At 34.8% G+C, this 25,437-nt stretch overlaps 2 protein-coding genes across 4 annotated transcripts in view; one reads left to right on the top strand and one right to left on the bottom strand.

Moving 5' to 3' along the window:
• The window catches only part of LOC136028432 (transcription factor SOX-6-like), a 60,430-nt gene extending 57,176 nt beyond the window's left edge, over nucleotides 1-3,254 (top strand). For both annotated transcript variants that reach the window (XM_065706283.1, XM_065706278.1), the window contains 2 exons: nucleotides 101-215; nucleotides 2,792-3,254. In XM_065706283.1, the coding sequence (XP_065562355.1) occupies nucleotides 101-215; nucleotides 2,792-2,974 (298 nt within the window). In that variant the 3' untranslated portion in view covers nucleotides 2,975-3,254. The remainder of the gene's footprint in view (nucleotides 1-100; nucleotides 216-2,791) is intronic.
• Nucleotides 3,255-4,597: 1,343 nt separating this feature from the next.
• LOC136028418 (uncharacterized) lies at nucleotides 4,598-17,901 on the bottom strand. Of its 2 annotated transcripts, none has more exons than XM_065706260.1 (3): nucleotides 17,760-17,901; nucleotides 8,553-8,666; nucleotides 4,598-5,881 (listed from the first exon to the last, which is right to left on the bottom strand). In XM_065706260.1, exons 1-3 carry the CDS (start codon nucleotides 17,769-17,771, stop codon nucleotides 4,865-4,867), a joined length of 1,143 nt encoding a protein of 380 aa, XP_065562332.1. In that variant the 5' UTR covers nucleotides 17,772-17,901; the 3' UTR covers nucleotides 4,598-4,864. The 2 variants fall into 2 exon arrangements, with proteins under 2 accessions (XP_065562332.1, XP_065562339.1); XM_065706267.1 differs by having other exon boundaries at nucleotides 17,719-17,857.
• Nucleotides 17,902-25,437: the final 7,536 nt, after the last annotated feature.

Raw genomic sequence — 25,437 nt, 5'->3', positions numbered from 1 at the left:
TTTAAATGTTCTAGATCTTCTTTAGTGAATGTTTAACTACCTTCGTCTTTTGTAGACATGCGTAGATTTTGATTCGTTAAAATACCTCCTTAACTTTTAGAGTCGTCCCAAGTTTTGATGTTAATGGAAGTAGTTTTCTTGAATCAGCTGCTTATCTGAATCTGCTTGGCCAAGGACTGAACAGTATCGGAGAACGCCTTAAGGAGCATCAAGAGGTCTTTTTCTCATTTATTTCTTTTTTCATTATTTACTTCTTTTTGGGGGACAGGACAGGTTTTTGATCAGCTGCTCATTCGATGTACCCTTGCGTTTTTTGGTTATAAAAGAATATTGTTCAGTAATTCATTATTTAAAAGAAAATAATTAATAGATTTTTACAAGGTACCAAATGTTAGCAAAAACACTAATTGTGTCCTCTTTTATCTAAAATTAACCAATTAGTGGAAAAGTCAGTAACAGTAATTGAAAAGGTAATTAAAGTAATAGAAAATATTAAAAACTCATAATTTTATTCTGCTTATTTCTGTTTGTTGTTTTTTTTTTTTTTTTTTACTGTAATTAAGTAAAATTAATAATTTTTTACTGTAAGCCTTATATGCATCTAGGATACGGCAACACTAGAAAAGGTACGGGGATTATTCGAAACAACATTAGCATTGGTGAATGCTTCATTTTCACACATGTTAAACAATGATAAATTGTTAGCAGAAACTGCTACGTTCGTCAATTAAGAAGAAAATGTCGAAAAGAACATTTATTTTGCATGGGTTGTTTCCAGTCGTTTACAAAACAAGAGGAATCAAAATTGCAAAGTTTTCTGCTACTCAACCTAATTCGTTAGAAAATAACTTGAAGCAAGGTTTTCTATTAAAAAAAAAGACTTAAGACTTTTCGTCACTACTTTTCAGATTCTTTGGAAAAAAAATTTGGTTACAAAAGTTTTTTTTTGGGGGGGGGGTACAAAAGTAAAATAAAAGCACATCAAAATTTGTTTATATTTACTTATATTACGTCTTTACGAGTCGGACAAATTTCGAGGGGGGGGGGGTTCAAACCCCCGGATATGACCTTGTTCATAGTATATATATATATATATATATATATCCCTTTGAAGATTTAACAGAATTGTTCTCAATTTTCCAGTGGGTGAGGTCCCCTTTTCTCTGAGCTAGGACCTATGTCTGTAAAAATGTTCTGCTATTGATTTAGGGACCAAGATCGAGATCGGTCACTGATCGAGAAGTAATTAAAAATAATTTTGCAGCAACGTATGCAGAAGAAGAGGCTTGATTGCATGACACTAGTGTTCTTTGCATATGTTAAATGCAATAGCGTAGATAAGTTGCTCAATTAGTGTCGTTAAAGTGATTAATGGTATGCAAGGGCTTCGTGTACATCTTCGTGTAGATACACGTTACAGGTATGTAAATACACATAAATACAGCTTCGTGTAGATAGGAAGTAAAGCTATTAGCTGGTTCGGTGTCGAATAAGGAGTCGAGTAGCATTGTGCCTTATCCTAAACCTTGTCCTAAGAAACATAGCTAATATGGGAAGGCTTTGGGAACACGTGGCACCAGCTAGGAAGTTTAAGCTCTCGTAGATATAAATTAATTCTTAAACTAAGAATTAATGAGAATCAAGAGGCTGACTTGGCTAGCGATAAAATTGACAAAGTCAATAGCTTGAAATACATCAACAGAATTATCAATTACAGATGTGGGTGGAAATACTAAGTAAAAGGTAAAATAGCCAAGGGACAGGATGTTATAGCACATTTGAAAAGTTTGGGAGAACAAGTTTTAGAACTAAGATTGGGATACTAGAAGCCGCGTTAATGACAGAAGCCAAATATGCCTTTGCATTGTGAGCACTTCGAAAAGTTTAAGAAGGCGTGCTAGATGTTTTCTAGAGGAATTGTCTATAGGACTAGGAGGTTTCTGGTTCTCTGCTAATAGGCAGCACAATATGTGGCCCATAGTTTTTTGAATCGCCAGCCTTTTCGCGAGTGGATGCTTTATTGTCAAAATCTCGAATCAGTTGAACAAAACGAGTCACCGAAATGCGAAACATATACATGATTTTCATCCAATTCAATGAGAAGAAAGTTTAACACGTTACCATACAAATCATACTTTTGTCGAAGTTTAGGTGACCCTTGGTAACTTAAAAACTAAATACGGAAGCGGAGGGGAAGTATTGAAAATTTTCAGATAGTGAAATTTCATTTTTTACTGCTTTCCCAACTTGCAATTTACAATTGCAGCATGAGTCAAAATTAAGTGAAAAGGTTTAATTAAAATTTTTGGCGGCCGTGAAAACAAAACAAATTATAATAGCCAAAATATTAACCTTGTTTTTTAACGATATGTCCTTTGTTTTTTTTATTATAGGTATTTATGTTAATTTGTGATGTTATATGTTAATATGTGATGTTTTTTGTGATGTTAATCTGCGTTAACATCACAAACGATTCATCCAAAATAAAACAGGACTTTGATTACGTTGTAATTATCTATCTATTAGTAGGTCGTTTGAATGCAAGTGATTTCTTATTTATTAAAATAGAAGTGGTTTTACCATTTATATTTATTTCAAACTGCGTATGTCCAGGGGTCTAGCTTCAGCATTTTTATTCGGGGGGGAGGGGTCCATATCCAGATAGTCAAGGAGGATAGACTATATAATAATTTTTTCCAAATTATTAGGGGAAAACTGCCTTAACCCCCCCCCCCCCGAAACGACGCCCCTGCGTATGTCCTTGCATATGCTTCTTAAACTCTCTTTTTAGGAGCCAGTAAGTCAAGAGCGTCTAAATGGATTTTTGAGTGTATTACTTGATTCAGCTCTTTGTTCCATGGCAACTTTGATTTCATTGACACAGTATATCGACGAACTTGAAGATGCCATACCTGCAAACTCAAGAGAAAAAACTTTGAACAATATCAGCTATATCATGCCTGGAGCCATATGAATTATTCTCAGCCTAAAAATTCTTTTCTTCATTGAGCTTAATTTTAGCTTGCTGTCGTCCAGAGAGTTGGCCGATTACCATCAAATACAGCTTTTTTACAAATTGTTATTGTAGTAAAATCGCCACTAGCATTGAAGAAGAAGTCTATACAAAAGAAAGTAGTTATTTCTAGAAAATCTACCATCATCTTAATTTCTCCTGTGTGATATTAAAATAAATCATTTTACATTTGTCATATTCACCTTTGTAAGATTCTTTTGAAATATAGAAACTAAAAGAATTCTATTGTGATAACTTTTATGAGTGTAGAAATTCCTGACATAGAATTTTTACATTAGAGAATGTTTTATAGAGATGAAAGTCATTGCTTTCATTTTTACAGTGAAAACAAATGAGTATGAAATACAAAAAAAAACTGTGCATAAAGTTAAAAAGGGACAGTACCTAATTCAACCTCCTTCGATAAAGGGTAGGGCTGAGTTACACAATGAGAAAAAGAGAATATTAACACAGCACATGGTACAGAATGATCTTAACATCCTCCCTTTCCACAATGAAGAAATCATAGTTGAACTTTATCTTTGGTATTACATATACCCCCTCCCATTGTAAAAAGTAATATTTACAGGAGCGTCAATTGCCCCCCTCCCCTAATTTTGACTGTTTTGAGTATTTTCATTGAAAAATTGTAAAAAAAACTACTTTCTAAAATTTTGAAAAATACACCCACCCCCAAGATTTTCATGGCTGACACCCCTGAATATTTGCGTTCCAGTTCAGAGTCGATGTCACTAGTACTTACAAACAAAAGAAACATGACTAGTCTTGCCCTATAAGAAACACAGGCAGGGTTCGATAGTGAGAGTTTTTGCAGAATAAAAGTACACTAATGGAACATAAACTGGATTTTAGATGTCCGTAAAACAACCACCTGCCAACTTCCGAATAAAATATAAACATCCAAAATCTCAAGATGGAGCAATTACATTAAAAGATTGATTAATAAAACTGAATGCCAGAATATTGTATATGGTCTCAGGTTGCATAGGGAATCCTTATATATGATATTTATTGACATTGAAGCCTTTATGGGTCTTGTGGGATTTATATAATTGCATAGCAGAAGCTATGTAGAATTCTCCATCAAAGGAAATACTTGAGGTCATACTTGCCAAACTAAGATTTTATTTGCAAAAAAACTGATGGCTAGAGGGAACGCAAATCTACCACTGACTTCTATAATAATCACAATTAAGCTGGCACATTTCAAAAGCGAAGAAAGCAGTAAAAAAAGAATAAAACGAGATATACGTCTTTTATGCTAAGCATGACAGTATAGAAGATTGGACCTAATTTCAATAAATATATTGTCCTTGCTTAAATTTTCATGCATTTTAATTGTTTTTGTGCAAAACTGTCCACTGCAATATTTTCTAAAATTTTCTTTTCCTCATAAAACGACTTACAGCAAGATTTCGTGTCATTTCAAGCACAAAGTATATTGAAAAAGAGGGAGTTGATGGAACTGAAAGTCTCTATTTATGATGTACTGGTCAAAGTTAATGAAATAAAACTGAAGATCGAGTATTAACAACTATATCTAATTGCACAACAGAACATAAATTTATGGACAAGATGTTTATTTTGAGAACAGTTGTAACGGTTATAAGCCTTAAAAAAGAATATTTGCAACTTGAAGCTAAGGTGCATCCAACACTGGGAGCCTACTTCACATGGATGCATCAGGTAACTACGATCAATTGTTTCAAGGTGGCATTTTTGTATCTAATGTCATTCTATGTCACACTTGAATAGGTAACATCCTTGCATTTAAAATAACCAGCATATCCATTAGTTTTGAACCTGGATAGCAACAGACACTAATGGCATCTATTCTGTGAGTAGTGTTTCTTCAATAGCAAATCGGAGCAATGCTTCCCCTGGTTCCATGCGATACTGTTTCCATTCTGATTCACTAAGATCACTTTCAGTAAGCTCAGTGGAAAATGCTTTTACAGGCAACAACTTCCTTTCTCTCTCTTCTGATGGCTTTCTAAAATAACAGCTAGAGATGGAACAGGCAAAGTTCAGCTGAGAACCACTTTTAAGAGCTTTTTTACACTCAAAACAAACATGCTGATATTTTTCTGTTTTGGGCTCTATCCGTCCATAATCCACAATATCTTTATAATGAAATGTTGCTGTTGCATAGTCCAAATCCAACTTTACTATGTAAGGTATTTTATTCAGACCTTGAATTAGAATCAACTGCAATTCTCCATACCATTTCTTAATTGGTTTTAGAGAGACTTCATCCAAAACGCACAGATCATTTTCTAGGAAATGTTGAGTCCATGCTGGTTTGATTTTGGAGTTTCCATGGACATTATAATATCCTCTATAACAATCCCAGGAAACTAAGGCAACAGCCGTAGTGAAGTGGGGAAGATGCACAACAGAAGATACTACTGTCCTAGAAAAGAATTTGTACAGAGAATTGTAAATGTGTCGGAGATCTTCCAGTTCTGCACTAGTTATTGGTAGCCTCGACTTGGCAAAGGGATCGAATTTGAAACCAGTCCCAATCAGCTCCTCTTTAATTTGAGTCTCTGGTGTATTGCTTCTTTCCTGTTCTACAGCTTTATTTATTTTCAATAGCCTTTTCAACTGTTTCCCAATCGAAACATTAAGGGAAGCTGGTAAATCAAGTCGCTTAACAATGCCTATGATTGTGGCCATTCTGTCCTCGTTTTTGCGGACGTAATCAAGAATGATGGCCACAGTGATTTCTTGATAAAGTCGCGTGTGGTATGCAAGCAACTTCATGAATATGTTTCTTACCGCTTCTATAGGTATATGAAGCTTGTGACAGCTTTGCTCAAAGAAATTTAATGCTATCTCTTGGCCCTGAAAAAGAAAATTATTCCTTAAGTTTTTTCTACAAGGAGTGAGTTAACATGGGAAGGCTAACCATTAAAGTGGACTGCTCGTCCATAAGACTTTCGAGATACATTCCCCCAGTGTTAAATAACGAAAATTTGTAGTAAGGTTGACAAAATCTAGAGTCAGAAATTGATTTTAATAAACCAAAGAAAAGACACAAAAATGCAAAGTACACAGTTTTGATTTGATCACTTCACTGAGATAAGGAGTTTTCAAAATAACCACCTAACCAAGAGCTGACAGATGTGTGGTGGAGATACAGAATTTTGAAATACCCACTTCCCTGCTTGAAATAGGATACATGTTTAGGGCATATAATATATATATATATATATATATATATATATATATATATATATATATATATATATATATATATATATATATATATATATATATATATATATATATATATATATATATATATATATATAAATTCGTTATTTTTTAGTGCAAATTAATCATTCTTTCGTCAGTTAACATCCAGTGAAATACCCACTTCCCTGCTTGAAATAGGATACATGTTTAGGGCATATAATATATATATATATATATATATATATATATATATATATATATATATATATATATATATATATATATATATATATATATATATATATATATGCCCTGTTTCGAGATAACGTTGATCTTAATCTGTGAGCGTTTATCTTTCCTGGATTTCAGATTGTTTTGGTAATTGTAAATGTTGCATAGTTTTGTATTTTATGTACCAATTAATGATTGTAACTGTAATCTTTCGTGTCACTATAACTCATTGTTCTGTTCTGTTGTCTACTTAAGAATCGATTAAAAGTAGTCAATATTTAACCTCCGCCTTCTCTCAAAACCCAGCAGAATATGTGTGAATATAGCTAGTGGGAATTTTGGACTAGCGAATGATCCTGAAGACATTGCTGCTCATTGGACAATAAAAACTAAACCTGTGCAGCCTTTTCTACCAAACCTGATTTGTGAACAATGGGCGGTTTATATAGCTAAGGGTCTTTGTCCCTGGGACTGTGGGAGTGAAGTTAACCCCAGAGCATACTGCTGAGCAAAATAACGATCAACATTTGATCCAATATCTCGGGGTTTTATGGAGGGCTAGGGTAGCTCAGAAGGGTTTGGAAGCGTGATTGGCTATTCTCTAATCAGTTTGACCTTTGAAAAGGGTACTCGAACTTCCAACACCAAATCAGCCTTCTCTGAAGTTTCTACAGACAACCCTTCTACACAAAGTCGCCAGGAAATAACAAAGTTTTCCCTTTTTCTGTTCCTTTGTTTTGAAGGCAACCAATATTTTTTTAGCTTAAGCTTGAAATTGTCTGTGCAGGATCTCAACTCATGTTGATAGAAAAGCATTGCGAAGTGTTGAAAACCGTGTAATGACCAAGATGGGTCGAGGATTGCACACAGCCTCCATTCAACTTGAGGTCCCAGGGACTTCTTGCTGTCCAGTTCTAAGCCAGCTTGTGCACTCATGTAGACTTTAGAAGATGTGCTAGTCCGCATACTGCACTGGTTCTGGGACCATTGCTTTTCCTGAAGCCAAAAAAGAATATTAATGGTTCAAAGAACATGAAAATTGCAATTAGGGGTGATACAGTATTAAAAAATAACTATCGTGTCAACAATTTGACTGACGAATTTAGGCACTTCGTACTGGGCTTATTAGGAGTTTCAAAAAGTCATATCCCAGGGGTAGGAAACATGAAATTAGGTGATATAGAATTTATTTACCAAAAAAGGGAGGATGAGGTACATAGAAAGGGAGTAGGGCTCATGGTGAATAAGGAAGCTGCTAAGTCTTGTTCAGGCTGGAAATGTATTAATAATAAAATTCTATTTGCTCATTTTATGACTAAAAAGGGCAGGGTATCACTCATAGTAGTATATGCCCCTGTAGAACTGACTGATGTAGTTAGTAGTGACTCAGATGTAGTCCCAGGTAGAAATAATGTGATTTATTTGCAGATTTTAATGTCCAGGTCAGTAGAAACAGGGATAGACGGTATCCTAAACTAGGTAACTATGGTTTAGGAAAAGAAAACAGTAATGGCTGTAGACTGCTGCAAGTTTGTAATTATGAAAATCTAGTTATAATCAATACAGTTTTTGGTTACAAAATGGCTCATAAGTTAACATGGTATTCACATAATGGTAAGACAGCTAATCTTATTGATTATGTTAGGTAAACTGAAGACTGGTAGGATCAATACAATATAATAGGGTATATAGGAGTCCTGTTATTTATTTTAAAAGTAAAAATCACTATCTAGTAGTGTCTAGGGTTTCTTTAAAGCTGAAATTTAGGAAGAGTTCTTCTGTGAACAGGGGTTTTATTTTCTTTTTAGTCTTATAACTTCCAAGTGCAATTTTTCACTACCAGTTTTTATAATTGTTCAGCTGTTATTTTACCACAGAAAATTTTGGAACACGACTTGACAAAGAATAATGAAAGTTTGCTATTAAAAATCTTCTATAAGTAGAACATGAACCTATTGCAATCAGGCATCCTGCCAATATGCTGTTTTTTTAGCTGGGGAATTCAGGAAAAATCCTATAAATTAAAATTGGTTCAACTTTAAATTGGGATATTAGATTAAAATTTTTTAAGAGCTAAAATTAATACCAGGGTCTTCCTCTCCTTAGTAGTTTTGAATCCATGCTGCACTTTTTTGTAAGGAACATTTCCTGTGTAGTATTCCTTATCCTCGCCAAATTTGATATTAATGGCTTCTTCTTCCTTAAAAAAAAATAGAAAGAACAAAGATTACTTACTATTACTCCTTTAGAGAGGAGTAATCCTCTCTGTTACCAAGGCTGTTCTTTTTTAAAACCAACCAAAATTTTGCATTTTGATACTCATAGTTTCAACATTCTTACTACATTTGGGATAATAAGGATATTATAAGAATATATGAGACTCAGAGTGAATATCATTCTGAGGGATGATTAAAATAGAAACTTTTGAAAGAATGCCAGGTTTTAGCATACATTCAGAGAATGTGAAAAGTTATGAACTTATCTATTCACCCTTGTTAAATTTTATCAAAAGTAATTGGCTGAATCAATTTCAGAAAAAGAAATTATTGTATATGGTGGGGATTTTTTTGTCTTGCCAAAAAATGCTGAAGCCAAGGCTGATCTATGATCAGAATTAGTGCCTGATAACCATTTAAAGGGTCATAATTCACTGAAATTAAATCTCAAGATAATGACCTTAGTATCAGCAATGTATACCAATATCCAAGTGGCTCCATCTTTTCATTTTCTACAGATCTTTTATGAGCTTTCGAAGAGAGTAAGTGCTCGTCTATGTGAGCTTCTAATATTGAGGGATTCCAGTCTTAATTTATTAGATCAGGCACTTTCAGTCATGTTGGATTTTCTACCATTTCTACTCGCAGCTGGAACTTTACCAACAGTTTGCAGTTATCCAAGATGCCATTCAATATAGTTGACAGAGATATGGATTTTCATTATCAGTTTGACTCCTTTTATGAATTGATCAAAACTTTGTTAATGTATATACTATATCCACTTGTGGTTCTAGAACAAAAAGATTTTTCCCTTGAATTCATGGACAACCCCAGGCTTTTCAGGAGCTGGAGAATAAAATATAATAACCTTTAAATCTTACAAGTCAACAAAAGCATTGACAAGTACACCAGGTGCTCATCTGGAACGTTTCAGACACTATAAGAACATTACACTTCTTTGATCAGGAAAGCTAAATTCCTTTATTATTTTCAAGAATGTTCTAATCACAGTAAAAAACATTTGCAAAACTTGGCAAGTGATTAATTCTATCCTCAAACCTTTAACTCCACCTTCTTGTTCCCCTCCAAGCTTGATGATTGATTGCTTGGTTGTTCAGCGTGAACTTAACATCCAAAAGGCCTTTACCTCCTATTTTGTAAAAATTGCAAAAACAATTGCTTCAATAGGCTTAAGTCTTTCTGAGCCTGATTTGAAATTGTATCTCAGTCTGACTTTCTTGAAATCAATGGCCCTGCAGCCTGTTATTGAAGTTGAGATAAGTAGACTTGTTAATGGGTTAAAAGGTTCAGCATCTTTTGGTCCTGATTGTATACCCACCAGGGTTATGAGATTAATGTTTTCCTTCAATCATATCCAATTGACAAGGCTTGTAAATATATATTTTGAGCATTTCCCAGTTCACTTAAGCAAGCTCAAATAGTAGACTTTGCAGTGATTCTACAAATTATTCACCAATATCTTTATTGTCTGTATTTGGCAAAGTTTTGAAAAGGATACGTTTGTCTACTCTTCTTTTTAGAAGTTAATATTTTTTTCAGTTTTTTAGTTTGGTTTCAAAGCAAAGCACTCAACTGAGCATGCCTGTGCTGCTCTTTTAAATTTCTAACATTTGGTTCTTGATTCAGATCTGATTCCCACTGCTGTAATTTTGGACTTCTGAAAAGCTTTTGATTTATTGAGCCACCAAATTCTACTCTTTAAATTATATCATTGCAGTGCATGAGATCCCACAATGCTCATTTCTGTTCTTTATTTTGTGATAATGACCTTATTTTTATGGTTATGAAAAAAAAACAGATGGTTTATTATTATCTATGTCAATCCAAATCTTTCCATACCAACAAATGTAGATCTCCACCATCTGGTGATAACATTCTAGTTATCTTTGCTGATGAAGAAAACAACCACTAAAATAAAAGCAGAAGTCTCTTTCTACCTTTTTAAAAGCTAATTGCTTACCAGGTCTGGTATCATCTGATGTTTTACTGGGTTGCACAATATTATAATGTAAAAGAGAAAAATCAGATTTTTTTTTTTTTTTTTAATGTTGCTCTGGTATCATATCTATCTGGTATGGGTTTCTCCAGTATTGCTATTAAGGGCTAATTTTTCGTGTATGCATTTCTTAATTTCAACAGCCTATCTGAAAACTTGAAAAAGACCTTTAACAGAGGAGGAGTTAAAACACAGGTTTTTTAAACAAGTTTAAGTAGTGTGGGTTGCACTACATGTGTTGAGATAAGCCCAAATCAAAATTCTCAGGGCTTTGGCATAGCATCATGGCTTTGTCAATTGAAGATTTGTGTTCCAACAAACTCTCTCCCAACTGTTGGTGGACCCTAGAACTGAGCCTTGTGGAGCCCCAAACTCAACCTGAGATGGTGAAAAAAACAGAGGATCCAGGGAAATAGCCCTTGTAGACAAATAAGAAGCAAACCAAGCACTAGCATTCCCTCTTACACCATAATGATATAATTTAGAGCAGATTTTAGTGGCTCAATGATTAAAAAGCATTTCAGACACACAAAAATATACCAGCACAAATCAGACCTGAATCAAGAGCTGATTGTAAGGTATTTAAAAGAGTAGCACAAGCCTGCTGATTTGAGTGCTTTACTTGGAAGCCAAAATGAAAATCATGAAAAAAATCCTTAGTTTCCAAAAAGGAAAGTAAATTGAAAGCATAGACTTTTCTATTGGGAAAAAAATTCCCAAATACAGACAATAAAGACATTGATGGGTAATTCATAGAATCACTCCAAGATTTGCCTTTATATAAAACAATCATTTGAGTTCCCTTAAGGGAACTGGAAAAAACTCCATTCTCAAAATATATTTTTACAAGGCTTATCAAGACAGAGATAATTGAAGGAAGAATGAACTTCTGCCATATTGATGGTATACAATAAAGACAAAAAGATGCTGAAACTTAAAACTCATCAATAAGTCTACTTATCTTGACCTTAGTCTGTGTTCAGACTGTTCATGTAGAATTGAACATTAGATTTGTTAGTCCCAATCCTGTACTGGCTATGTGACCATTGCTTTTCCTGAAGCAGTAAAACTTTCAATAATTTACAAAAATTAACTTACAAAAATTACAACATGAAATGTTACAATGTTAAAAAACAACTATTGTATTGATATCTTGACTGATGAATTCAGACACTTCAAACAGGACTTACTAGAATTTTAAGAAAATCATATCCCAGGGTTAGGAAATATGGAATTCAGTCATTTAGAATTTATTTACTTCGGCATGAAAGATGGGGTAAATGGGTAGAGAGTAGGGCCCATGATGAAAAAGGAAGCTGCTAAGTCTTGTTTAGGTTAGGAAGGCATTAACAATAGGATGCTAGTGAATAATTTAATGACTAAAAAGTGCAGAGTACCAGTCATTGTAGTATATGTCTCTGTAGAAACAACTAATAGAAATAGTACTGCATCAGATGAAGAGATTTACTTAATTAAAGTTTACTTAAAGTTGTTCAGTACCATCTGGCAGTTGACCTGCCTGTTTGATGCCCTCTTTTGCTTGATGGGTTTGTAGTTGGTTGATCTTTAAGCTATGTTTCTCCCAGGACTTGTCAACTCTGTTTTTGAAGCTATTGATGTTTGGTGCTTGGATGGCATGTTCAGACAGGTTAATCCATGTGTCAACTGCTTGTGCTGAGAAAAAGTTTGCACGGGCATGTTTTCTGGCTTGTACACCTTTTCTGAGTGGCCTCTGATTTGGTTTATGGCTGTTTTCCTGAAGAACTTTTTGAACGGCAGATTGTCTATTTTGGCTTTCATCTTGAATATCTGGATGGCGTCTCCTTGCTTATGTCTGTATGACAGACTTGGCAGCTTGAGAGTTTTTAGGCGGTCTTCATATGGCTCCCCCTTTAGGCCTGGCATCATTCTGGTTGCTCTATGTTTAACCTTTTCCACAGCTATGCAGTCCCCAATGTAGGATGGCCCTCAGGCTATGTTTCTGTACTCAACAATTGGCTGGACTAGAGTTTTGTACAACTGGGTGAGCATCTTCCTGCTGAAGTACTTGAAGGATCAGTAGATCAAGGACAGTGTCCCATTAGCTTTGTTGGCTGCTGTGTTGGTTTGAAGGTGAAACTTGAGCTTCTTGTCAATGATGATGCCAAGGTCTTTTAAGACCTTGAGAGGTGATCATGGGTAACAAGAAGATGGATCAAGTGTACAGCTTCACTTACATAGGTAGTATCATTAGTAAAAACTGTGGGTGCAGGGAAGATATTAAAAATAGAATAGCCATGGTGTTATTTCACAGCTGAAAAAAGTTGAAAAGAACATGAAGAAAAGATTGTGCATTAAGACTAGAATATTGGAAGCTATAGTGATGACAGTGGTCAGGTAATGTTCTGAGCATGGGTGCTTGAAAAAATGGAAGAGGTTTGCTAGATGTTTTCTAGAGAAATTGCAGTTTTAGGCACCTGACTTACTCACCATATCTCAAACAGTAAGCTGAACAAAAAATATAGACCAAGCCCTTTTTCTAGGGCTATAATGAGAGAAAGGTTGAGATAGCTAGGACACATACTGCAGATTAAGGATGATAGATTGCCCTTCTTGGGCAGTTGTCTAGGGCCAAACAAAAAGTAGGTTATCCCTAAATAGGGTGGGAGAATGTCATAAGGAGAGATTTAATGGAAATATGAACTTCTTGTGAGGGTGTAAATTGAGAGGTTTTGAACAGATTGGAATGGAGGAGGAGTATGCCTAGTTGAATTGGCTTTGGGCAACTTGTTCCTGCAGTGAGTTGTGAGTAATAGCAGTTTGACATACAATGAAAATAAACTGGCATATTCATAAACTGGAAAAAAATCTGATGACTGAAGTTATCACTGATACTAAACTTTCCAAATCAGGAAACAAATGATATACTGTACTCAGAAGACATGAAAATATAGATAATTTCTTAGTGTGTTGGAAATCAATGCCTCTACCCTAGGTCTAATGGATGTTTACAAGTCAAGAAATCCATTCCCAAATAAAAAAAAGCATTCACAGAAGCAAAAATAACAGAGAAATACATAAACTAGTGCAGCATATAAGACTGCCAGGGGAGAGGGTGTACTTGTAAGTAAAACAATTATTATATTCAGAAAGAGCATAGGCTAAAAAGGATATTAGGTAGGATGTTCACATTATCCCCATGTCAGTAGGCCTAATAGTCATGTATACATTTACCAACAGAAAAACGGTTATCAGTGTGGTATTGAGAAGGAAAAACTATGAAATTCCAAATGCAACTTTTAAAAATCCAAAGACACTTAGGCCTACTTATATCATTCCTAATCCCCCCCTCTGCCAATGTGCAAATATATAGCCTAAGGCATATGTTTTTCATGTATTCTTAAATTAAATTATCTTACCTTAAATGGCAGCTTGGAGCAATCTAAGGATTTTTCCTTGTAGAAACTCCAGAGTTGATAATACATGACACATAGTTGAATAAATATACTTGACTAGTGGTTTAATGTTGCTGATTCAACTGCTTCCCAGTTATACTTCCATTCTTTTGCTGACCATTTGTTGTCAAGATGGTTCTTAAAGCTGTCTGTGGTTTGGGCAGCAATGGTATCTGGCAGAAATTTGTTCTAGAGGTTGACACCACGGTTGGTAAGAAAATTGGTGTGTTGCTGCTTTGAGGAGAAATGCCTGGATAACTGCAAGTTATATCTCCTTATACAAGAGTCCTGAGATGCCAGAGGAAGAAGATCAGGAAGTGCCTTTGAATCAATAAGTTTATGAACCAGAATGGCATCACCCCATCTTCTTCTATAAACCAGAGTGGGTAGTTTCAGCTTACATAGCCTTGTAGGGTAAGGGAGCTCATGCAGTCCATTCTGCCATCAATTTCTTTTTTGTTTCAAATGAGTGGTGTTGTCAGGCACTAGATTTGAAGTTTTGAGCAGGTTCAACAATAATTGTTTTCAGGTTCTCCATGTGCAACCCAGCCAAACTTGCAAGTGTTTTCATCTTAGAAGTTTTGAGCACTACCCTTCATGACTTGTCTAACTAGCAAACTACTGAATAGGAAGAAACCTGGAAACACTTCAAAAAAAATAGAAAACAGATGCAAACTATCAGAAGTATCAAAAGGCACAGAATGAGGCCACCAATTCCATCAAACAACTGAAGAAGGGACATGAAGAAAGGTTAGCTGAAAATATAAAAAATAATCCCAAGCTGTTTTGGCAGTATGCTTCTGTTAAACGTTGAAATAGGCACTCTGTCCCTGTGACTCATCATGGTCAGACAGTTTCAGACCCAGCTATTAAAGCCAAGATCCTAAATAACCAATTTGCATCAGCTTTTACATCAGAAACTGCTAGTAAGCTCCCAGCTCCCCCCTCATATATTGTTACTCAACCAATGCCACCTCTTGAGCTGACTGAGGAGTCTGTTATGAAACAGCTAACTTTGTTGGATGTAAATAAATCTGCAGGGCCAGATGGCCTCCACCCCTGTCTCTTGCATGAGTGCAGAACAGAAATAGTATATCCACTCTCAAAACACATTAGACTATTTCTGGATAGCTCAAAGCTTCCTGCTGAGTGGAAAGTGGCATATATTACCCCCATTCACAAAAAGGGAAGGAAAGATTCTGTGGAAAATTACCAGCCTATTAGTATTACCTCTGTTGTTGTTAAGCTTCTTGAACGTATTGTCAACAAAGCAGTTATTGAGCATCTTGATCAGAATCATCTTCTTAACAGCTCTCAACATGGTTTCCAATGCAACAGATCAGTTGACACTAATCTGCTTGAGTCATATGACTATATTACAAAACTACTGGAGTTGGGAATCCCTGTTGACATGATCTTCCTTGATTTTTCAAAAGCATTTGACAAAGTTTGTCATAGGAGACTTGAGCTTAAGCTACAATCTATTGGTTTGGAGGAAAAAATTCTTAAATGGATTCTGGATTTCTTGAGGAATTGTGTTTAGCATGTAAGACTGTCTGATGCAGATGGCAATCTTATTCTATCCTCCTCTCAGAATGTTATCAGTGGGGTTCCACAGGGTAGTGTTCTTGGCCCCACCATGTTCAATATTTTCATAAATGATGCTCCTCTAGCATTTAAAAGCAGGATGACGTTATATGGTGATGATTCCAAGGTAATTGGTCCAGCTAGCACTCTTGAAGATACTTCCCAACTTCAAAATGACCTTGATCTCCTTAGCATGTGGGCAAAATTTTGGCTACTCACTTTCAATGTGTCAAATGTCATGTTTTACACTTTGGGCACAAGAATATCAACACAACTTACTCTCTTTACAGTCAGCTCCTTTCTCCAGTATTGGAGGAACATGACCTAGGAGTAATTGTTGACAATAATCTTAAATTTAGCACTCATGCAAAGAAGGCAGCAGCATCAGCTAGCTCATCACTAGGCCTCATAAAAAGAACAATTTCCTCCCATTGTCCTAAAATTCTGAGCCTTTTGTATAAAGGACTTGTTCAGCTGAGGCTTGAGACAGGCATGGTCCTTGCATCCCCCTTTTTCAAAAAAGTTGCTAAAATTCTTGAAGATGTCCAGAGAAGAGCTACTAAGATGGTGAGTGGACTGCATGAGCTCTCTTACCCCACAAGGCTCTGCAAGCTGAAACTCCCAGCTCTGGTTTATAGAAGAAGATTGGGTGATGCCATTCTGGTTCATTAGCTTATTAATACAAAGGCAGTTCCTGGTCTTCTTCCTCTGGCGTCTCAAGATTCTTGTACAAGGGGACATAGCTTGAAGTTATCCAGGCTTTTCTCCTCAAAGCAGAAATGAGCCCATTTTCTTACCAACCATGTTGCCAACCTCTGGAACAAATTACTGCCAGATACCACTGCTGCCCAAACCACAGACAGCTTTAAGAACCATCTTGACAACAAATGGTCAAAACAAGAATGGAAGTATAACTGGGAAGCACTCAAATCAGAATCAGCAACATCAAACCACTAGTCAAGTGTATGTATTCAACTATGTGTCATGTGTTATCAACTCTGGAGTTTCTACAAGGAAAAACCCTTATATTGCTCCAAGCTGCAATTTAAGGTAATGTTGGACATGGGATTTCTAAAATTATAAAATTCCAAAATAGCACAGCCTGTTGAACACAGGCTATGAGAAGACCAAAACCTGTGTTGAACACAGCATTCAAATGAGGTTCAGCAATACATTTTTCAAACTCTGTGTTGAATGTGGGTGGTAAATTGCATCAATAAAATGTACCTTTCATAATATAACTTTTATTTTATTATAACTTGTATTCTAGGATTATTTATTTTTCAAAATTTTATAATGTTTCCTTCTCAACAGCCTAAACTGAAACTGATGGCAAAGAAAGAATTATAATAATGTAAATATTTGCATTAGAATAACCTATAATTAGTGATTGAAAATATATCAAGGGCTTTAGTCTAGCCTAGGCCTGTAATAGGATTATTTTTGTTAAATGTTTAGTTTTGTTCCAAGTGCTCTAAACTGGAAACTATGCTGCAAAGCAGCATAGTTTCCAGCTTATAGTGCTGAGAAATGCTAATTCAAGTAGCCTATCCATTTCTGGTTGACCCTTCTCCTCAATGGGGCAAACTAAAAATGTGTAAAGTGGGCTTGCTTAGAGGTAACAGTACTTATAGAGCAAAGCATATTAGTCCAGGAGCCTGGCAGGCAGCAGGGCAAGGTCATATGTAAATACATAAATACGTCTGTATTTATTTAATAAATCTTGTTTGAGGTTTTTTAGATTGATCACTCTTTGTTAAATCAATATAGAATACAGACCTCACCCCACTGCCCATGGACTAATATGCTTCAGTCTATAGGTAATGTTACCTGTAACAAAGCCCAGCTTATGCATTTTTAGTTTTCCCCATGGAGGAGGAGGATCAACCAGAAATGGATGCACTTCTCTAATAATGACAAAGAAACAACCTGCAATCATTAGAATCTTGCTATACGCAGTAATACACACTTGGAGCAAAACTAAATATTTAGGCCTACCTAATTTTTAATATGATATGGAACATAAACTAAGATTTTACTCGATGCTCCATTTGTTTGTTTTCGATTACTCAGATTTGCCGATAACAGCCCAAATGTACGTTTATTCATCTAATAGATGACTAATGGTGTAGAAAATGATGTCTTTTTTCTTCTTTTTCCTGGTGCTTTTGGCTACCATTGTTGCCGTGATGGTCGTTACATAATAAATAGAGGCCGTGGTTCATGGAAACCGAAATTTGAAAAACGCGTTTTCAGTAGACACAAGTTCAGAAGTAATTAAATAAAAAAAAAAACTAAGTTTTATTCCAAATGAAAGTAAACAGAAAGATAAAAACTACAAAACGAACATGAATTATCCCGTATATCAAGGGGTTATCCCCTACCCTACACCTTGCTGTTCACGTTAAAGTTTTTAGCAATTTTAAAAGCTTCCTATTCTAAATAAACGGTGCATGTGTTATTGAGGAGGGGACAGTCCCTTTCATATACCAAATAATTTTTGTCAAGTTTTGAGTTTTAATATTGCTACTTACTCTAATTTGGAAAAAAAATTTGTTTTATTTAATTTCTGATCGTTTTACGAATAACACCGATAAATTTGGCTCACTCTGCACGAAAAATTTTCTCCCCACATAAAAACTCCGTAGAAAGTTCCTCCCAAGTACATTACCCCCTCCTCCTACCCGCTCCTTAAAATACACCTTTCCCTTAAGATCCCCTGGAAATCCCATCTTTACTGAAATTCTCCCATCCGTAAAATTTCTGGCGGACGATTCAGCTTGACAATTGATTCTGAGCATACTTTTAATTGAAAAGACTGTAATTTCGAATCGTTTTCTGATCACTTCGGAAATTCCCTTTCGTGGATTTTTTCCCAGAAATCCAAACACGTTGAAAATTTTCCCGAGAACCCCAAACGCAAAATTGAGGTGGCAAACAAAAGAAACACAAATCAAAAGAATTTCGTATAGGAACTCTGTCAAATAAATCCCCTTAGTATATGTTTCTCCTGAAAAGTTCCTCCGGAAATTTTTCTCCCTAGAGAATATTTTTCCCATATAAACCCATCCATAGCAAAAAATCCCCCCAAAAAATGTCTGTATTCTTCCCAATAACAAACACTTTAAGCAAACAACGGGCAAACTTCACAATTTACAGGCCTTCCCCCAAATGCTGTGGGGGGTCATGTTACCTTAAAGGCCTAGTTACTGGATCTACAACTATGCTAAACAAAATGGCTATCTCAGAATTATGATCAAACGACTTTGGGGAAGAAAGAGCCTCCAATCTTTTTGGTCACTTAAAAAGGCAGTAGAATTTTTGATTTTCTTTCTAATATTCCCTCTCCCGATCTTATAGAACAATTAGTTTGGTATGATAACCCCTAGAGAAGAAAAACGCGTCAGTGGTCTTTCTTTTGGCAAGCAATGCAGAATTCCAAATGTTTGTATTAAGAGCTTGAAACCTTTACAGTAGGGTTCACTGATACGCTGAATCTGATAGTTAAATTTTAATTAAGATTCCTTGACTCGTAGGAGGTTTTCCCCCTTTTTTCAATTAGGAATATTTCCTCAGGCTCGAAGCTTTTGACGAGTAACGCCAAACGTGACGAATTTCATACGCTTGGAATCAGCACAATAAGTCGATTCTTTTGATATATTACATAAAAAAAACTAGTTTTTTTTAACTGAAAGTAAGGAGCGACATTAAAACTTAAAACGAACAGAAATTACTCCGTGTATGAAATGGGTTGTCCCCGCCACAATCCCTCGCTCTTTACGCTAAAGTTTTTAATTGTTTTAAAAAGCAGAATTGTGGCAAAGAGTCAAACTTTTGCGTAAAGAGCAAGGGATTGCGGAGGGGACAACCCATTTCATATACGGAGTAATTTCTGTTCGTTTCAAGTTTTAATGTCGCTCCTTACTTTCAGTTAAAAAAACTAGTTTTTTTTATGTGATTCCTGAACGTTTTTGAATTAATGCATGTTTGATTTTGGCTCTCCACACATAAATTATTAAAATGAAATTTGCATATTAATTCTTTTTTTGGCTAAATGGCTTTCTCTTAGTTTTGATCAGACCGTTTTGAGAAATAAGGGGTGGGGAAAGCTTAGTTGCCCTGCAATTTTTCGGTTACATAAAAAGGCAACTATAAATTCTAATTTTTAACGAATGTTTTTATTAGTAAAAAATATACGTAACTTAAGAATTAGCTTACGCAACAAACTTTTATATTCTTAAATTTGTATTATGTATATGAGGGGTGTACCCTCGTTAATACCTCGGTCTTTGCACTAAATCGTAAGTTTTGTCCCAATTCTTTAAAGATGACCCCTGAATCCGAAAGGCCGTAGAATAAATAGTTGAAATTACTAAAAATACTATAGCATAAAGAGCGAGGTATTTATCTCCTCCTAAATACCTCGCTCTTTATGCTAAAGTATTTTTAGAACCCCTCATATGCGTAATAATCTCTGTTCGTTTTAAGTTTCAATGCTACTCCTTACTTTCAATTGAAAAAACTTTTCCATGTTTATTTTTTCATTTTTTTTTTATAGTAATTTTAGAAAATCCTGCGCCCTTTTCATTGAATTTCTGTTCCCCCATGACATATTTCTCCAAGGAAATATCCTCCCACATAGTTCCCTCCGCTCAACCCCACCCCCAAAAACAAAAAAAAAATCTCCTGAAAACGCTGTACACTTCCCAGTAATAATTATTATATGTAAACACTGGCCAAAGTTTGTAACTTGCAGCCCCTCCCCCAGGGACTGTAGGGGAGTAAGTCATTCCCAATGACATAGTTATTATGGTCTTTGACTATGTGGAACAAAATGGCTATCTCAAAATTTTGATCCGTTGACTTTGGAGAAAAAATGAGCGTGGGAGGTATCATAAAATGATACTGGATCTACAACTATGCTAAACAAAATGGCTATCTCAGAATTATGATCAAACGACTTTGGGGAGAAAGAGCCTCCAATTTTTTTGGTCACTTAAAAAGGGCACTAGAATTTTTCATTTCCGTTAGAATGAGCCCTCTTGCGACATTCTAGGACCACTTGGTCGATACGATGACCCCTGGGAAAAAAACAAACAAACAAATAAACACGCACCCGAGATTTGTCTTCTGGCAAAAAATACGAAATTCCACATTTTTGTAGATAGGAGCTTGAAACTTCAACAATAGGGTTCTCTGATACGCTGAATCTGATGGTGTGATTTTCATTCAGATTCTATGACTTTTAGGGGTTGTTTCCCCCTATTTTTTTAAAATAAGGCAAATTTTCTCAGGCTCGTGACTTTTGATGGGTAAGACTAGACTTGATTAAACTTACATATTTAAAATCAGCATTAAAATGCAATTCTTTTGACGTAGCTATGGATATCAAAACCCCATTTTTTAGAGTTTTGATTGCTATTGAGCCGGGTCGCTCCTTACTACAGTTCGTTACCACGAACTGTTTGATTTATTGATATTAAAATTCTTTTTTTAGAGTTTCGGTTACTATTGAATTGAGTTGCTCTTTACTAACAATTCATTACTATAAATAAAAATTCGAAAAGGGATAAATTCTTTTATTAGACACTGAAAAAAACAATCAAAAATATACTGGATATTTCGTTCAAATGTACATTGATTGTCATCAGCAGAAATACTTAAACAAAACAATTAAGACCCATGATATATATACAAAATAAAATAAATACATAATGTTTATTTCTCTTATCTATTTCAATTTAATACCAGAAAGAATTCTTCTTAACCTCCTTGGTTCCGGTTTGTTAGCTATATTTAAACTAACAGGTGGGCTGAGGTCAAATGTTTTGGGATAGATGAACCTTACTTTATCTTACTATAATAAATTATCATAAATGGAATTCAAGCCAAATTCACCTGCGTCTTTATTCAAAGCTAGGTTCTTGAAGAGAATTTTTGTTATGTGAGTCGTTTCCCTGAAGATTTGCTTTAAACCCCGGTTCAGAAAAATAGAAGAGACATTATTGAACAAGATAAAATGGTCCGGAAACCAAAAATAAGATCTGACAGGGCTGATGTGAAATCTTCAGGTTTGGAATTATACTTTAAAGCCGACCAAATAGATTATTGATGTTGTAGCAATCTCATTTTCAAATTCTGGTTAATACGTAACACATATGAGCTACTGCAAGTGTATGGGATCTGATTTTGCTGCTCCAGTGAAGTTCGATCATTCCCAAAATTAAGAAAAATACCCAAAGTATTACTACTTTTTAAAGCTACCATTAAATCATTACTTTGTAAAATTCCTTTGATTTTTTCTCTTATCCCTGGAACATATGGTAAAGAATAAAAATCATCCTCTCTTCAGTTGTCTCAAAGATTTACTTAAAAATCTTTAGAAACTACTTCTTTTTTTAGAAAAATCTGGTCAATTAACTATCCTGGATAATGATTATTTATTAATATTTCCATTTAAAAGGTAACTCCTCCTCAATAAATTGGGAGAGCAAATACTACAAATGCAGTCAGTTAAAGATAAGATGAAACCAATTTTTATTTGGCGAGTGTAACAGGAGAAAAAAGACAACAATCTGTTATTGTTATTCGATTTTCAGTAAATTTTGAAGTCCAGACTATTTTCATTCTTTAAAAGAGGAATGACAAGAAAAGAAAGTTTCCCATCCTCTCCTCAAAATTTAAATCATCCCCTCCCCAAAATTTTTTTCAAGATATTAAAAAAACTTTTAATTACTCCTACCCATGATACAAGCTTCCGCAAGAACATGGGACTTGATGTATTCCAATTTGCTGATCAAATGAGATTAGATTATTCCCAGAATTTAGAAAACTACCCAAAGTATTAATACTCTTTAAGGCAACCTTTTTTATAAATTTTTTATAATTTTTTTACGTAGCCCTGGAACACATGGTAAAGAACAAAAAAAAATCCCTTCTCTTCGGTTGTCTCTAAGACCTCCTTAGAAATATTTAAAACTTTATATGGATGACATAGTTTCATTATGGAATCATAGAGAGGAAGGATTAAAATGTTATCCTTTTCTTAATACTATTCTTGTAAAGAATAAATATAGTCTGAGCTTCAAAATCCACAGAAAACCGACTAGCAACATTTTGTCATTTATTAATTGAGCGGTTTTTAACAATTGGTGTCCGACATTTATTTAGGAGGAGTTGTCTTCTCTGAGGGAAATACTAATAAGCAACCATTATCCAGATTGATTAATTGACCAGAAATCTTTAAAAACAAAAAAAAAAGTTTCTAGAGATTTCTAAGAAAGTCTTAGAGACAACTGAAGAGAAGGATATGTCTTTTTTGTACCGTATGCTCCAGAGCTAAGTGGAAAAATTAAAGAATTTTACAAAGTAATGGTTTAAAGGTAGCTTTAGACAGTAGTAATATTAATAATACTTTGGGCAGTTTTCAAAATTCTGGGAAGAATTAAACTTCATTGGAGTAGCAAATTTGGGTCTGTCAGATCCTATGAGCTTGTGGTAAGTCATATATGGGACTTACAAACAAAAATTTAAAAATAAGATTGCTAAAACATTAAGAACCTATTTCGTCGACTTTAAAGCAAAATTCCAAACTTGAAGATTTCACTTCAGCGCTATCGGAACACATTTAGGATTTTTGTACCATTTTATCTTGTTCCGTAATGTCTCTTTAATTTCCAGGGACCGGGGATTAAATCAATATTCCAGGGAAACGATTAAAATTAAGATGAGTTTTATTCAAGAGCCTTGCTTTGAATAAAGACGCAGGCGAGTGTGGCTTGAATTCTATTTATATAATAGCATATATTTGTTGCTCATCATAACCATAAAATACAACACTGATGGAGTAATAAAGAAAGAAAAGGAAAAGAAACCAATAAATTCTGACTAACACAAACAAAACCAAAACAAACAAGAACTGACAAGAAAAAAAAATAAGGGCAGTCATATGTAAGAACAAATGCATGATCAACGAAGAACAATTCCAGAGGTGCTTTCACCAATAATCTACTTCCGATATATCTCATTTCTTTTCTGCACCGCGGAAGCTGGACTGACAGATTCGTACCGCAAGGATAGGGAGCTTTTTTAGCCCAGAGAGGTAGACGCAGCAAATATTTCGTATATTTGTAGAAACACTTCCGTATATCCTTAATATCTGAAGTAGTAAGAAGAGAAATTTGTGACAATTTACTGAAATCAGATAAAGTAAGGTTCATTTGTCCAAATACGTTTGACCTCTGTCCCGCTGTTGGTTCGAATAAAGCTAACGAACCGGAACCTTGGAGGTCTAGAAGAATTGCTTCCAATATTAGAGCAATTTACAATATGTAATTATTATATTTTGTGTGTATATCATTGGTCTTAATTTTCTTATTTTAGTATTTCTGCTGATGACGATCACTGAAAACTACCCAAAGTATTAATACTCTTTAAGGCAACCTTTTTTATAAATTTTTTACGTAGCCCTGGAACACATGGTAAAGAACAAGGTTTTTAAAGGTAAGGTAAAATGTGATCAAAATATCCAGTATATTTATTTATTGTTTTTTTTTTTCGCCGTCTAATTAAAGGATTTATCTCTATTCGAACTGCTATTCGTCTTGGAAAGGGCAGCATGGTCTTTGGCATTACCTAATTTCTTATCACAAACTATTTGATAACTTTTTGAAAACATTCAATAGACCAACTCTCAAGAATGACTTCAAATCCCTACAAAAAGTAAATCATTTAAATCAACATGGTCAAAAACCTTTCACTGTAGATTTAAAGTCCCCAAACTTCAACGGCAAGGAAAACTATTTTTGGACGAGCACCTATTGACGTGTCTCCCTGTTTTTCTGTTGTTTCATAGTGGGAAACTGGGGAGCTCATCAAACTAGTGGCAGTAAAATTTTGGAAGAGGGCTCATTTAAATGGAAATCAAAGTATATAGTGCCCCTTTAAAATTGAAAACAAGATTAGACCATTGCAAAGGGTTGTTTTCTTCCACATAATATAAATTTATGCCCAAAGAAGAAAGAAATTAGGAAATACGAATTTTGATCTAATAATTGACTATTCATGGTTTGAAACATTTAACTGGAGCAATGTAGATCCTAATCTGTTAAGTCAAGGAAAGTCAAATTTTACTCTAGAAAGTATAGCTTTTTTTGATGTGATTGGGCTAAATATAAGCAATTTTTAAATGTCCTAAAACAGAGCAAGAAGAGAACATGGCGGTTTTGTTTTGAATTTCTTTTCATCAACTTAAGCATGACAAATCAGTATTTGTGAATTACACAACTTTCACTAAATGGATTTATAATGAAAGAGTAGGTTTTAATCAAATGTTATAACCAATTTTTATACCCAAAATATAGAATAAAATTATTATCTTCAAGGGTTTTAAAAGGGCTTAAGATTGAGTCTGCGACAAAAACGATTATTAAATTCAAAATGAGCATAAGAAACGGCATCTAGTGGTATGTTCATTTATTTGTAGGTCAATAATATAAACGACGAAATATTTACCAGATAAAAATTACAAGGAGGAGGCTCATTCAAATGAACATCACAAGCTCGAGCACTTTTCTTAAATAGCAAAATTGATCACACCGCAACTTTTTTTTTGTTGGAATCCCCATAGCCGAGTCCCTTATATATAGGGCGGCTCTTTGATTTGGCTTATTGCCTATAATTATCTACATTTGGCAGCACACCTAATATTAATCAGTT

Source organism: Artemia franciscana, chromosome 1, assembly GCF_032884065.1.
Source record: "Artemia franciscana chromosome 1, ASM3288406v1, whole genome shotgun sequence".
In the NCBI taxonomy this organism is placed as follows: domain Eukaryota; kingdom Metazoa; phylum Arthropoda; class Branchiopoda; order Anostraca; family Artemiidae; genus Artemia; species Artemia franciscana.
The sequence above is the reverse complement of the archived record's forward strand: the minus strand, read 5'-3'. Positions and strand labels throughout refer to the sequence as shown.

Bases quoted from the DNA above. Each gene is read 5' to 3' on its own strand.
- LOC136028418 (XM_065706260.1), bottom strand. The intron at 5,882-8,552 runs GTATTAATTTTA...TTTCTTTTTCAG, and splicing joins CTAAGGAGAGGAAGACCCTG to GGCCAAGAGATAGCATTAAA.